Source organism: Macaca fascicularis, chromosome 7, assembly GCF_037993035.2.
Source record: "Macaca fascicularis isolate 582-1 chromosome 7, T2T-MFA8v1.1".
NCBI lineage: Eukaryota > Metazoa > Chordata > Mammalia > Primates > Cercopithecidae > Macaca > Macaca fascicularis.
In genome coordinates this window covers 67,183,375-67,197,870 of record NC_088381.1, presented here as the reverse complement: position 1 = coordinate 67,197,870, position 14,496 = coordinate 67,183,375, and the positions used below count along the sequence as shown (strand labels likewise).

Here is a 14,496-nt window from a genome sequence, read left to right as displayed (position 1 = left end):
TTAATACTTCTAATCATTTTTCAGCCTATTTTTATGAGTTTTCTAAATAAATGATCATCTGCTATTAATGATGATTTTATCTTTCCCTTTCCAATGGTTATTTAAGTTTCACATTTTATTGGCTTGTCTAGAATTCCAGGAACAATTGTAAATAATGTGGATAATGCCAACCTTGTCTAGGTCCTGTCAGTAGCAGGGATCTCTTTATTGTTTCATTTAAAAACAATGTTCTACAAATATTTATTGTATGTTTCTATGAGCCAGACACTGGCCTAGGTGATAGTGACTCAGTAGTTCCTAGCTTTGGAACTGAACTCTAATAGGGAAAGTGCATTCATCACATAATCATACTCACATGTATATAGAATTACCACTGGTTACAGCAATTGCAAAAGAAGTATATGGTGCTATGAAAAGGGGCGTTTGACCTAATTACACTTGGATTTAAATCTAAAAGATGAGGCATTAGCTAAACAAAAGGGGATTTGGAGGGGGTGGCACACGGATAATTTCCAGCAGAAGGAGCCTAGGCAAAGGCCGGCAGAAGGGTGCATGGTACATTCCAGGAATGGAAGAAGCCAGGCACAGTTGGAGTACTGAGAATGAGACAGAGTTTAGTGTGGCATGCTGCTAGATAGGAAGGCAGAGGCCAGATAATTACGGCCTTACAGGCCATGTTGATTTGAGTCTATCCCAACATCAATGGGAAGTCATTCAAGTAATTAAAGTGGGAGTTATGTGACCAACTTTTTATTTCATAAAGGTTAGTCCAGCTGTATTGTAGAGAATGGATTAGAGAGGATGAGAATGTTGTGAGAGCGATCACATAGGAAGCTATTGCCTATTCCAGGCAAGAGCTCGGACCGGAATGGTGACCATGGTAGAGATGGAGTATGGTGGATGACTTTGAGAGATGTGTAGGAGATAAAAGGATCTGTCACTGGAGTGCGTAAGCAAGAGTGTGATGGCAAGTCTGAGTCCTAAGACTATTTTCTGAGATTATGAGTGCTAAATGTTGGTGAGGGAACCCATGAGTTCATTTGTGGACATAACACTTTTAAGATGCCTCTTGACTTCCAAGTGGAGATGCTGAGTAGTCGGTTGGATGTGTGAGTCTGAAGTGAAGAGGAGTGGTCTGAACTGGAATGGTACATTTATGCATCATCTGTGTATCCAGGGATTGAAGCCAGGGGCATGGACAAGAATTTTCAGAATACTATGAGGAGTGCAGAGGGTCTAGGATTAAGTCTTGAGGAAATTCAACATTCAGTGGCTGGGTGGAGGACACTAAGCCGCAAGGGTCTGTGAGAAGAGATCAGTGAGATATGATGAAAACAGAAGTCTGTGGTGTGGTGGAAACCAGTCATCTGTGTTGCATGCCATGCAGAGGCAGAGAGGAGAGGGTTCAGCATTGGCACTGGGTTCAGCAGCGTGAAGCTACGGGGGACTTAAGGAAAGGCCATTTCAGTGGAGGAGCGGAGATGGAAACCAGATTTGAAAGGGTTGAGGAAACAATGATAAGTGACAGAGTGGAGATGAATAGAGGAGTTTTGTTTTGCAGCAAAAATTGGCCGTGTTAAAGAAGACAGAGAGGAGGAGATGACTAAGATGGCCTTGTGGGTTGAGGCAGATCTGTGTGGGTGTGGGTGAGGGGTGGTGTTATTTAATGTCAGAGACCCTTGGGTACATTTGAAAAGCAACAAGAAAGCTCTAGAATGAAAGTGAAAGACAAAGTAATAAATAGGTTTTCTAAGAAGATGGAAAGGGATGAAACTCCAAGCACAGTCGTGAAGATCAGTCTTAATTCATTGGAAGAGCAGCTTCTAATTGTAATAAGCAGGGAAAAGGCTAGTGAGGATATGAGAGTAGGTGGGTTTGTATGCTTATAACAGGAAGTTCCCATCTGGTCATTTCTGTGCTTTTGTGCATATGAATATTTGCTGAAAGTGATTGGTAGGTGAATGACAGATGTTTGAGGTAATGATGTAATTTTATTATACTGCTGATTATAATATGCTATTATTTAATTTAGGATATATATATATAAAAATATATATGAATGATACTGATGCATGTAAATGTACTCTATTTTGCATAGTGGAGTACAAGAATTCCTTTCTACAAATGGTAAAATGGGAATGAAGATTGCATTGGCCCACTATGGGCTCATTTGAGCATACTCCCAATAGAGATGTGTTCCCGACATGGTACATTAGCAACTGCCGTTTTGTTTTCTCCAAATCCCTTCAAATCATGACAGGCCTCGAGCTGTAGTTTCTTCCAGGTCCTCTTGACATAATTGGTCACTTCCGCTCAGGCTCCAGTGGTTTATGATGCCCTTCCTAAGGCCAAATGGCTTTCAACAATCCTTAATCTTTACCAGCTGTCTCCTCAACTGGTTCCTAAAAAGAACTCACCTATTTAAAGTGCTACAAAACTTGCATTTTAACACCAAACAGGATACCTTTGGATCCATAACATATTATGCTTCACCCTTTTTCATTACCTGGTACTTTACAGTAATAACCCTCCAGTCAAACTAGCTAATCAGCAGAAAGAGAAAAAAATTAACTCTTCTTTCCAATATGATCCTAGGCCTGTGTGTATGTGTGTATTTTGGAAACAAAGAACATCATTATATATAATATGGCATTATACAAGCCCACACTGTATGAAGCAGACCTCTTTTTTCCTCGTATAGGTTTAGGTATCAGGTTTTAGTAGTTTTGTGAGATGAACTGGCATTTTGTATACCTTTAAATAATTTTAAATAGTTTATATCATAGAAATCATCTGTTTAAAATGTTTGAAAGTGCTAGTTCCTACAACTGTCTAAATCCTGTCCTGTTTTTGGGATTGAGGGGAAGCATCATGGCTCCATCTTTAACATTATTTTCAAGTTTTCCCCACTTATTGTTATATTCAATCCAAGTTCTTATAATAATTTTAAAATAAATTACATAATTTAGATTCCCTTGGGACAAAAACCATCCATTTCATGAGGATACTGAAATTTATTTTCTAGAGTTGTTCATCGAGTCTGAAGTGGCTATAAGTCTCCCTGTTCTTCCTTTTCCTGCCACAAATAATGTGCAATCTATTTACTCTTGGGCCTAGAACTTTATAAAAATTCTAATATGTGGAGTTAGTGAGTTTGATTGTTTATTATTCACTTATGTTGGACTATATTATAGTCAGAGAATGTTACCTGCATAATTTATGACTTTTGAAACTTACTGCAGTTTTCTAGACTAATACAGGATCTGTTTTTGTTGATGTTCCATGGATGCTTCAAGAAAGTATATTGTATCTATTTCTAGGGCCCAAGACTACTTGATTTTTGAAGCAACATAATTTTCTTACACAAATTAATTTTTCCTTATTTATTTTACAACTTGGCGTATTAAATACTGAGTAGCACATAAAAGGCTCTGACTATGGATTTTAAAAATCTCTCCTGGTATTCTTACACTGTGTGTCTGTGTGTGTGTTATGTTATTTGACATGTTGAAGTAGTCAAGACTGTTATTTGCAAATGGCAGAAACCCAACCAAGCAAAAAGAACATGTCAGCTTATTTGTTGGTTCTGCTTCTTTTCTTGGAGTCTGTGTTTTTACGCTTTAAATATTAATTTATTTCTTGATGAAGGCTAAAAAATATGTATATATTTTGAGACAGAATCTTTCTCTGTTGCTCAGGCTGGACTGCAGTGGTACAATCATAGCTTGCTGCAGTCCCAGCCTCCTGGGCTGAAGTGATCCCCTCACCCCAGCCCCCCAAGTAGCTGGGACTATAGGCGCACCCACCACACCCAGCTAATTTTTGTATTTTTTGTAGAGATGGGGATCTCACTGTGTTGCCACAAGCTACGTATATTTTTCTTTTTCTAAAAAAAGACTCTTTCATGATAACACTGCAAAAGTCAAATGTGGCCGGGCGCGGTGGCTCACGCCTGTAATCCCAGCACTTTGGGAGGCCGAGGCGGGCGGATCACAAGGTCAGGAGATCGAGACCACGGTGAAACCCCGTCTCTACTAAAAATACAAAAAATTAGCCGGGCGCGGTTGTGGGCGCCTGTAGTCCCAGCTACTCGGGAGGCTGAGGCAGGAGAATGGCGTGAACCCGGGAGGCGGAGCTTGCAGTGAGCCGAGATCGAGCCACTGCACTCCAGCCTGGGCGACAGAGCGAGACTCCGTCTCAAAAAAAAAAAAAAAAAAAAAAAAAGGTCAAATGTGAAGTAAGGGATGTTGCCTTGTGCTACAAAAGGATTTTATTTGAAAAATGATGCTGATGTTTCAGCACTTGATATATTATATTCTAAATTCATAGTTGTAATTATTACCTAAATTTTGTTACAAGATGAGGTAAACTTATTTTTATAATTTTTCCTTTTCTAACTTTGATTTTTGAAAGTAAATGCTTAATCAAATATTTTAAGGTGAGAAATGTCAAAGTAACATTGTAGGACCAATGTATGGGATGGGAGATATTTTGTGGCCATTTTTGGAAAATATACTCTACTTCAATAAGTATCCTAAATCAGCTATTAAACCTATAAATTCTTTTCAGTAAACTTACTTTAAGACTGAAAAGTTTGTCATGAGTGTTGTACAATTCCATCCGGAATGGGTTATAATGGGGCTTTAAGGCCCACTTATTCAGAAAATGTTCCAAAATAGTCTCTGGAATAAAAATTTCTAAGAATTTCTGTTATAAATTAAAATATATTTGGAAGTTAACTGGATTTTTCTCAGATTTAAAAAAATGAAACATACTAGGAAATGAACACTTAAACCTCTACAAGGTAACTAAGTTTTGATATTTGCAAATAAAACCTAGAGTTATTAAGTTGTAGCAATGCCTTCTTATATCTCAGGTTAGCCAATGTTTATTTTAAAAGTTCATAGAAGATACATGCAGATTTAATACTGCATCCTGCCATGGCAGGGAACATAAAATTACAACTGAAGACAGCAGGAGAAAATTTATTAGAAAGAACTGAACATCACAAATATGTATTTTAGAAGTATCTTTGGCCAATACTACATCCTGTAAAATGGTTGAATTGAAACATGGCATTTGGAAAAAGAACCACAACCTTGTAACATAATGGAATGTACATTCTTGCATGAAAATGAATGCATTTGCATATTTCAAATAACATAGTCAGTTGCTATTACAGTTTGTATGTGACTTTTTAATCAAAAGTTTGATTTACATCTTGTTCCATCTGATTTCCCAATAATTTTTTTTGTCTCAGCAGACAAAGAATACTGGTTGAGAACATAGGCTTTGGGGTCAGACAGACCTGTCTGGCCTCAAAGGGAAAATATGCTTGTGAAAGTTCATATTTTCACAAGGAGCAGTCTTGTACTTTTTGGCTGTATTGCATTTTAGAATCCCTAGAGTATGTACAGAAGAAAGATCACTGAATTAGGAGGCAGGGAATTTAATTTTTAGGCTTGAATCTACCACATTTTTGCTGTCTTAGTTTCTCTCTAGACCTCAGTTTCCTTATTATTAAATTAATAAAATGGAGGTAATAATGCCATTCTTTTGACCTCACCGATTATTGTGAAAGCACCTTGTACACTTTGCAAATAGGAGGTGTTGTTATTGTTTTTCCTAGCAGTAGAAATGTTACAAATTACAGTCATAGTGAATAGGAACTCAAATCATAATTAAAATTTTGAGGAGTTATGTGTCTGCCAGATTTAGCACATTTGCAGTGATACAGAGAAAATGTTATTCTTTAGCAGCTGATTCAAAAATTCCTCTTAGGGAAACTATTGTGACTGTTTGGAAGAAACACCTTGATGGCTTATTTGGGGAAACTCCTAGCTTTGGGTACATTTGGAATACAGATAAGTCCAAGGAGGGGTGGGGAGTCGGGATGCTCTTGAATGTTTCAAGGTGAGCAGATTTGGGAGAGAGGGAGTAAAGGGACTGAATTTAAAAGGCGAATGAAGGAATATTGTAGACTGGGAGACTTTGGATAATGCAAAGTTGTTTGCTCCCAGGTGTACTCTGAAATACATCCGCAGCCCTATGATAGTCAAAAGGGCAGTGTTCTAAGAATGAGAAGACCTAAGACTCTATTTTGTTTTTTCCACAACAAATGATTCTATGTCATTTGCATTTTTTCCTCTTTCCAACCTGCAGGTCATCAAGAAGCCATAGCAGTGTGCTTACACATCCAGACCCAGCAGACAGTCAATGACAGCTTGTGTGATATGGTCCACCGTCCTCCAGCCATGAGCCAGGCCTGTAACACAGAGCCCTGTCCCCCCAGGTATGTGCTGTCTTGTGCTCCTGGTATATACCATGTCTGGGTGGTAATACCCTCCCCTGCAGAGAAACCCACCTAAGTGCAGACTTGTGGGTTCACCAAAGGTAGATGTGCTAAGCCTGCTTCAGAGCTCTCTTCTCTGCTCAAGTTATGCTCCAGCCAGATTCTTGCCTAGGTGCTCAGATGCAGCCATGTTGAACAGGAATGATCTTGAGGTTGACTTTTGTTTGCATCGAACCCTAATGAACATAAACTGGCCTGCTACCTGCAAAACCATGAGATCAGTGGATTTGTTCTCTTTCTCCTCCCTGTTTCCTCCAGGGCACTTCTTCCCTTAACATCCCATCAGAAAGCACAGGTTTTGCATTAGAGTTAACATTGGTACACAGTAGGTGCTTAATCCATATTTGTTGAGTGACTGTGTAATCTCCTATTTGATACCTAGCACTCACACTGATGTGTTATTACCTTTCCCACTGACTTGCCTGGGATCTCAGGTTGTGGGGTGTAATGTTATAAATCCCAATGAGTAGGTGAGGGTGACCTTCTTGATCTCTTTGACTGATAGGTTTACCTTAAAAGTTAATCTGCTTTCTTGCTTAAGTCCTGGTAAGATCGTGAGGAATTTTATCAGAAGAGAAGTAGGTTGTTCTCATGTTCCTGTGTCCCTGGTGCTGCTGGCTACAGAGGATGATAACCGAACATCATGGGTTTCTCACACAAGACCTTTCTGAATATAACCCCCAGTCTTTTCCTTCATCTCTTCTTTACCTTTATTATCTTGTGACCCCTATTCTGTGAGAAGAATTAGTTGCCAAAAATGCTGAGCCCATTCCCAGTCACCACCTGCCTCTCCTACCTCTTAGTCATCATGTTGCCCTGCTAATGAAATCCTTTCATTTGCTAAAGCAAATTCTGCTATGTTTAGGACTCTCAGTGATTGAGGGAGGTTATTGTATCCTCCTGCCATATTAGTCTAAGGGTAAGTGTATTTTATGTTTATTCAGAAAATAAGTTATGCTTCTGGAATTCTCTTGACCCTTCTGATTTTGATTCCATACAATCTGTTGGCTGTGATGTTTCTCCTGCCTTGATGGCATAAGGGTGGTGAAGGTGGGGATCAATACGTTAGGCCCCCCGAGAAATCAGGCCCTCCACATCCTGGAGATGGGCACCCCTTCCTTGAGAGTCTTGTTCTCTAGCCCGCACAGTCTCAGGAGGAGGCCAGTGTGTGCCTCATCCTTGGTGAAATCAAACCTGCCATGTAATGGGCATAGTGTTTTGTATCCATTACTGTATTTCTCACTTCCATTGAGGCCTACAGAAGTACTGGGGCTTGTTGTCTTATGTTAGAGCCATCTTGCTGTGTGTGGTTTAGGTGATGCAGTAGGGGCCTGTAGACTTACCTTAGTGAGCAAAGCAAGGGCCAGAAACAGCACTGGGAAAACTGTTTCCCTGCCACCTCCCACTCCCACCCCCAGGCTTATGGCATTCCAGAGTGATCCATGCTAGAATGCAGATTGCAGAAGAGACAATAAAGGAGGGGTTTTAGGAAGGTTTGATGTAACTAGGAGTCAAGACTTTGTCATACTTTGTCAAGTATGTCCAGACTTTTCCAAGAATAGCAAGTATATTAGAGCAGTGTTGAATATGTATTCACTTGGAATGACCCTTTAATCTTTAGAGAAATAGCACTTGTGTAATGGCATGTAGTAATCTGAATTATTTATCTATGTTTCTCAGTTTTTTATATTCTAATATTGGAACCACTGAAATGGATACTTTTGGAAAAGCCAGGGTTTCTGTTTTCCTTCCCTGCTACATCCCTCCCCTGAGGCAGTGAAGATGGAAACAGATGACCACCTTCCTGAACAGGAGCAAGGCACAGGGACAAATACAGGGAGGGGGCAAAACATAGTCATATTTCTCAACATATTTCCCTATGACATTGGAACCATGTACTACATCATTTTGTAAACTGTTTTCTTAAACTTAATCTGGGGATGGGGCATGAGGTGGATGTTAAATAAACAACGTCTCAAGAGCAGGAATACTACGAGGACCTAAAATAAATTGGTGGGGCAGGGAAGTGGGGGAGGTTGGTGCAGGTCCTTTCTGAGGAAGTTATTTAAGATGTAAACACAGGCAGGAATCTGCCAGGAGAGCTGTAGAGGAATGAGTGTTCTGGGCAGAGAGAACAGTATGTGCAAAGGCCCCAAGGAAAGAAAGAGCTCAATGTGCTCAAGGAACTTGAGAGAAAGGAGATCGATGTGTCATCAGATGAGATATGAATGGGCAAGGGCCATGGTAAGCACTTGGACTTCATCCAGAGAGTCAGTGGGAAGCCACTGGAGGGTTTGAGCAATGAAGTGGCACATCAGATTTACATTTTAAAAAGATTACTCAAACACAGAAATGGGGAGAACAAAATGGAGACAATTAGATGAATTATAAATTTTTTAAGAAAATTACTTAAAACTAGGGATCCAGCCCACCATAATTCCGTTTGAGTGTCCTCGATTTAAAGCCTGCCTCCGTGTGAATCTGCAAATATCATCATTTCCTTTTTACTGTTTATATGACACCAACACCTTTTTTTTTCTTTTTTTTTGAGACGAAGTTTTGCTGTTGTTGCCCAGGCTGGAATGCAATGGCACAGTCTTATGGCTCACTGCAACTTCCACCTCCTGGGTTCAAGCGATTCACCTGCCTGAGCCACCTGAGTAGCTGGGATGACAGGTCAGGTGCCCACCAACATGCCCAGCTAATTTTTTGTATTTTTAGTAGAGATGGGGTTTCACCATGTTGGCTATGCTGGTCTCAAACTCCTGACCTCAGGTGATCCACCTGCCTCAGCCTCCCAAAATGCTGGGATTACAGGCATAAGCTACCGCACCCGGCCACTAACAACATTCTTCATCAAAATAGTTGAATCCCTTCTATATTTGTAGCCATGAATATCAATGCACCTCTCCTGTCTTTTCCAAAACTGCTCGATGTATCCTTCAGAAATACTGCATTCCCAACCATGGCCCCCATGCTCCAGTATTTTGCAGAGTAGTTTTAAGAGTTCTACAATCCATAAATCCTTTTCTTTCTTTCTTTCTTTCCTTTTTTTTTTTTTTTGAGACGGAGTCTCACTCTGTTGCCCAGGCTGGAGTTCAATGGTGCAGTCACGGCCCACTGCAGCCTCTGCCTCCTGGGTTCAAGTGATTCTCCTGCCTCAGCTTCCTGAGTAGCTGGGACTACAGGCATATGCCATCACACCCAGCTAATTTTTGTATTTTTTGTAGAGTCAGGATTTTGCCATATTGGCCAGGCTGATCTTAAACTGACCTCAAGTGATCTGCCCACCTCAGCCTCCCAAAGTGCTGGGATTACAGGCGTGAGCCACTGCACCTGGCCCATAAATCCTTTTCTATGTACTGTTTTATTTAAAACAGTGAATGAACCTGTTCACAACTTATGTCTGCACTATATCAGGTGTTTTGCTGTGCAAAAATTTGAAAATCATTGCCCTAAGTAGTCTCTTTTTGGTGAAAAGTAGCTAGTACTATTCTTATTAATAGCCTCACATTCTTTTAGAAACGTGCTAATAAATATATAATGAATAAAGGCTCTTGTTTTCTGTATATGAAAACTGAAATTTAGGATTTTTAGGTGATTGGTGACTTCTCCATGAGCACACACTAAATAAATTGCATACTACAACATAAAGCCCAAACATGGAGCGTTTCTCATGAGATGTTATCTAGTCTAAATTCTGCCTTTTCAGGATGGCCAAATGGAAGCTGTGGGAGCCTACATATCATGCTGCTGGTAGAGCTGGTCTCCTGATTTCTAGTCCCTCCACTAGCCATCCCCTTTGTCTACTGTAGCCAGTACTGTCTTTCTAGAAAGATGATTACAAAAAATAATGGTTTGGAATTTGCACAGATTTAAAATTGTGACTACAGTTTGGCTAAGTGTGATTTTTTTTTTTTTTTTTTTTTTTTGAGATAGGGTCTCTCTCTCTTGCTCAGGCTGGAGTGCAGTGGTGTGATCACAGCTCACTGCAGCCTTGAACTCCTGGGGTCAAGTGATCCTCCTGCCTTAGCCTCCCATGTTACTGGGATTACAGGAATGAGCCATATGTGCATCAATAATTTTTTAAAATTTTAAAATGTTTTTAGAGATTAGGTTTTTCTCTGTCATCTAGGCTGGAGTGGTCGTGCAGTCATGGCTCACTACAGCCTTGACCTCCTGGGCTCAAGATATCCTCTCATCTCAGCCTTCCAAGCTCCTAGGATTATAAGCATGAGTGACCACACCCAGCTAGGTATGATATATTGATAGCCATTAACAAAGAAGAGTAAAAAGAAGAAAATACAACCCCATATGTTGGGGTGTATTTTATTTCTAGATTTAAATCTTACTGCAGATTGATGTGAAACTAGTCTTCACCAGAATTCTGCTCTGTTTCTAGCCAAGTAACAACTAAAACAGAGAAAATGAAAATGATAACAACATGAAAGGCACTTCAAATGAGAATGATTTGCATGTCACAGGATGAAAAAAGAGGCCCTGAGAACACTGATGAAACTCTCAGTTTTATTTTTCTGAAAATAACTGTTACACTCTTGCTCCGGAAGTGAAGGTAGCCATAATGTTTCATCATATAATTTTTTCAGAAAAGAAAGCCAAAATATGAAACAATTTACAATTCATTCTCTGTCATTCTAAGAATTAGTGCATAAAGTTGGCATTACAACCACAATTACATTCAAGATAAGATAACTTGATTTTATAATTTTTAATTTAAATTTTCAAGACTAAGTCCAAATCAAACATTTTCTCCCACTTTATCATGAAACCTGAGTTTCTTTTCTGAGGGGAATCACATAAAGTAAGTGGCGTTTTATGGTTTTAGTTCTCTGATAATATGAACTTGAGATTCTTGACAGTTTACTTTTCAGTACTTAATGAATTTGTCCTAATCATGTGTAACTTCCACTGCCTTAATTCAGATATGTTTTACCTGAACTGTTCAGCAGTTTCTAAATGAACTCTTGCCTCTCTTGTTTCCTGCTCTGATCCATGTGCACACACATGACTATGAAAGATCTTTATCTTTCTAAGTTGCAAAATGACTGTGTGCGCCTCTGCATGAAACCCTCAACAACGCTCCTTTATCTATGGATTCAAATCCACATTCTCCACTTTGACATGTGTTTCTTTCCTGGGGCTGCCATAACAACCAGAAACAGAGTAGCTTAAAGAACAGAAATCTATTGTCTCCCAGATCTGGAGACCAGAAGTCCAAAATTAAGGTGTCAGCAGGGTCGATTCCTTCTTAGAACTGTAAGGGAGCCTCTGTTCCATGGCTTTCTACTGGCAGGTAACTCTGGCATTCTTCAGCTTGTGAATGACATTGTCCCTGTGATTTCATATTGTTTTCCTTCTCTGTGTCTTTGTGTCCACACTTCTCCTTTTCTAAGGACACCACTTATACTGGAGTAGGGCCTACTGTAATGACCTCCTCTTGATCATCTGCAAAGAACTTATTTCCAAATAAGGTCACAGTCACAAGTACTGGGGGTTGTAACTTCCACATCTTTTGTGGGAAGGCAATTAAACCACAGCATATAAATGCCTTTGTGACTCTGGATCCAACTCTTAAACCACATTTCCTGTCACCTCCACCACACACACACACACACACACACACACACACACACACACACACACAGAGAGAGAGAGAGAGAGGGAGAAAGAGAGAGAGAGAGAGACACAGAGACAGACGGACAGAAAGACGGACAGACAGACAGACACACACTCAGGCTCACCCTAAGGAACTTGCTCAGCAGCCACAATAAATTATGCACCATGACCCACACTCCTGCTCATTCATGCCATTTGGACCTTTGCACACACTATGCCCTCTGCCTCTTAGAGAGCTTCGCTGCTATGACATTAGTTAATTCTCTCCCATAAAAGTAATCATTGGCTCACTTCTCACTAGTAAAATTAAGTTCAACAGAATGTGAAATAGGATCCAAACCTAAGCCACTTGATAGCAAGGAACTCTCAAAAGTCAAAAGAAAACTGGAAATAGATCAGGGACATGGGATAGAGCCCCAGTTCCACGTCTCTCAAGGAATTTCAGGTGAGTTCCTTAGCTCTCTGGGCACTGTTTCTTAATATGAATAATGAAGAAAGGTGTTGGACTTTATGATCACCAAGGTCCCCTAAGCTCCAATCTTTCATTTTTGGGTAGTGCTTTCAGGTTGCATTTTTTACTCATGTCTTCAAATTATGTCTAGTCCTTTTGCAGCAATCCTTATGTCCACACATGAGTAGTGTGAAGTGCTTGGGGTTTTAGTTCTAAGAATGACAGCCTTGGTTTGACCTGCCCAGGAGGTCAAGGCAGGGTTGAGTTTAGTTTGCAATGCTCTTCCATTGCCCACCAAACCAGAACAAGATTTAGCAACAAATCTAGAAACTGTTTCTTAAGTTTACTGAAGAAAGCTTAATGGTTTATTCATGCCTCAGCCTGTGTACTGTATCCCATTTCTGTCATCACTGTGCCTCAGCGAGAGTTCTTACACATTCTCTTCCTCAGCAATCTCTTGCCCACAGAGCTTCCAAGCTAGGAATAATAGAGCAGACAACATGTCTTGGCTACTTTGCAAAATTAAGAGTCTGTTTTTATGTGAAAGGAAATACTATTCCTCATTTCAAAGTTGCAAATTTAGTAAACTTTTCAAAGGTTGAGACTTATATTGGAAAAAACCCAGCAGAGACAAAGGTTTGATGCCAAAATAAAGGTAAGTTTACAAAAATGTTTTAGGTTCTAGAAACTAGTGGTGTAGGAATAACAGGAACAGGGTGTTGCATAATATTTTCCATACAAATATTTACTGACTCCAAGGGCAATAGCAGTAAAATATCACCCCAGGGTGAAACTTACCACTGAGATTGGGTTGGACAGCCAGTGGATCTTTATTTACCCAAAGACAAATGTATTTGATGTATTAGCCTGGACTCTCCAAGGTGGGGTGTTGGATGTTTATTTGCTTTTATGGGGTTACTCCCCCTGATCTATCCTATAACTGCTGAGTGCCTGCTATTTATGGAGTTTGCTTTTTCCAGGAGAGAGCCAGCAGCTTGTAGAAACATGCTGGGTTACATAATGGTCCCACTAGTCTGAGGAGAGCCTTCTTCTCTAACAGGATTCAACACTGCTAGGGAAGAAAGGAGGAAAGCAAGAGGCAACAGTGATGTGTTTCTGTACCAACTTGCTACCTATTTCTTAATATAAAAAACAATTCTTTATTGAGTTCATTGTCTGTGAATAAGAAATTGTTACCCATTTCTTAAATAAAAACAGCTCCATCTCCAGTTCCTCGTGACTCTGATTTGTCTAGCTATACACTTGCTTGAAAGATGATCATCCTGAAGTCACATCAATAAAGTTACAGATTTAAGCTGAATTGTTTTAATCATGAAGCAGAAGCCTTCTAATTATTTAGCTATGTTTTCCAATTGTCATCCAAATATGACCCATGTATCTACTTTTAGTGACTTTACTCACATTCAAAATTTCTGGAATTTAGATATTATCAATTATAGTCTAAGTAATTAATAGACTTCCAATTAAGATGGTGTTGTAACGTCATATTCTGTTCCAAATACAGATCAATGGTAGATGCAGTATAAAAGGAGGCATACCAAAGACACAATTAAGAAAACAATTACCTGGGCTAGGAAAGGAATGGAAGCATGAGGTGGTGAGTGGAGCTGCACTTGTGGTTATTTGGAGCTTGAGGTCCCAAAGCAATCGTAGCAAATGACAGTTCAGTTTCTAAGACAGAAGAAAAACAGTTGATGATTTGGGGAAAGGGAAGAAAATTAAGAAATATGGAAGTAATGTCGGAGAATCAAGATATGAAGTAAACTGTTTACTAAAACTTAAGAAAAAATATCCACTCCTCGTATCAAGAGAAACAAATGAAAATAAATCCCCACATAGATACAAAATAGTGAAACTACAGAAAATCAGGGAAGATAAGAAAATCTTAAAAGCTACCACACATGAAAAACAGATTAACTGCAAACAACTTATCAACAACTTGAGTTTCTGGAAGACAAAGGAATAATATCTTCAGAATATTGAGGGAAAATCATGATCACCCTAGAGCTAAACTTGCTGAACTATTATTTCAAGT

At 39.6% G+C, this 14,496-nt stretch overlaps 1 protein-coding gene across 11 annotated transcripts in view; it reads left to right on the top strand.

Annotated features, from left to right (window-relative positions):
- ADAMTSL3 (ADAMTS like 3) overlaps positions 1–14,496 on the top strand; it is a 406,645-nt gene that overhangs the window by 278,480 nt on the left and 113,669 nt on the right. For all 11 annotated transcript variants that reach the window (XR_012415261.1, XR_012415259.1, XR_012415260.1 and 8 more), the window contains exon 17: positions 6,163–6,292. Coding sequence is in view for 7 of the 11 variants with exons in the window: in XM_073996528.1 (XP_073852629.1) it covers positions 6,163–6,292 (130 nt within the window). In the remaining 4 variants the exon portion in view is untranslated. The remainder of the gene's footprint in view (positions 1–6,162; positions 6,293–14,496) is intronic.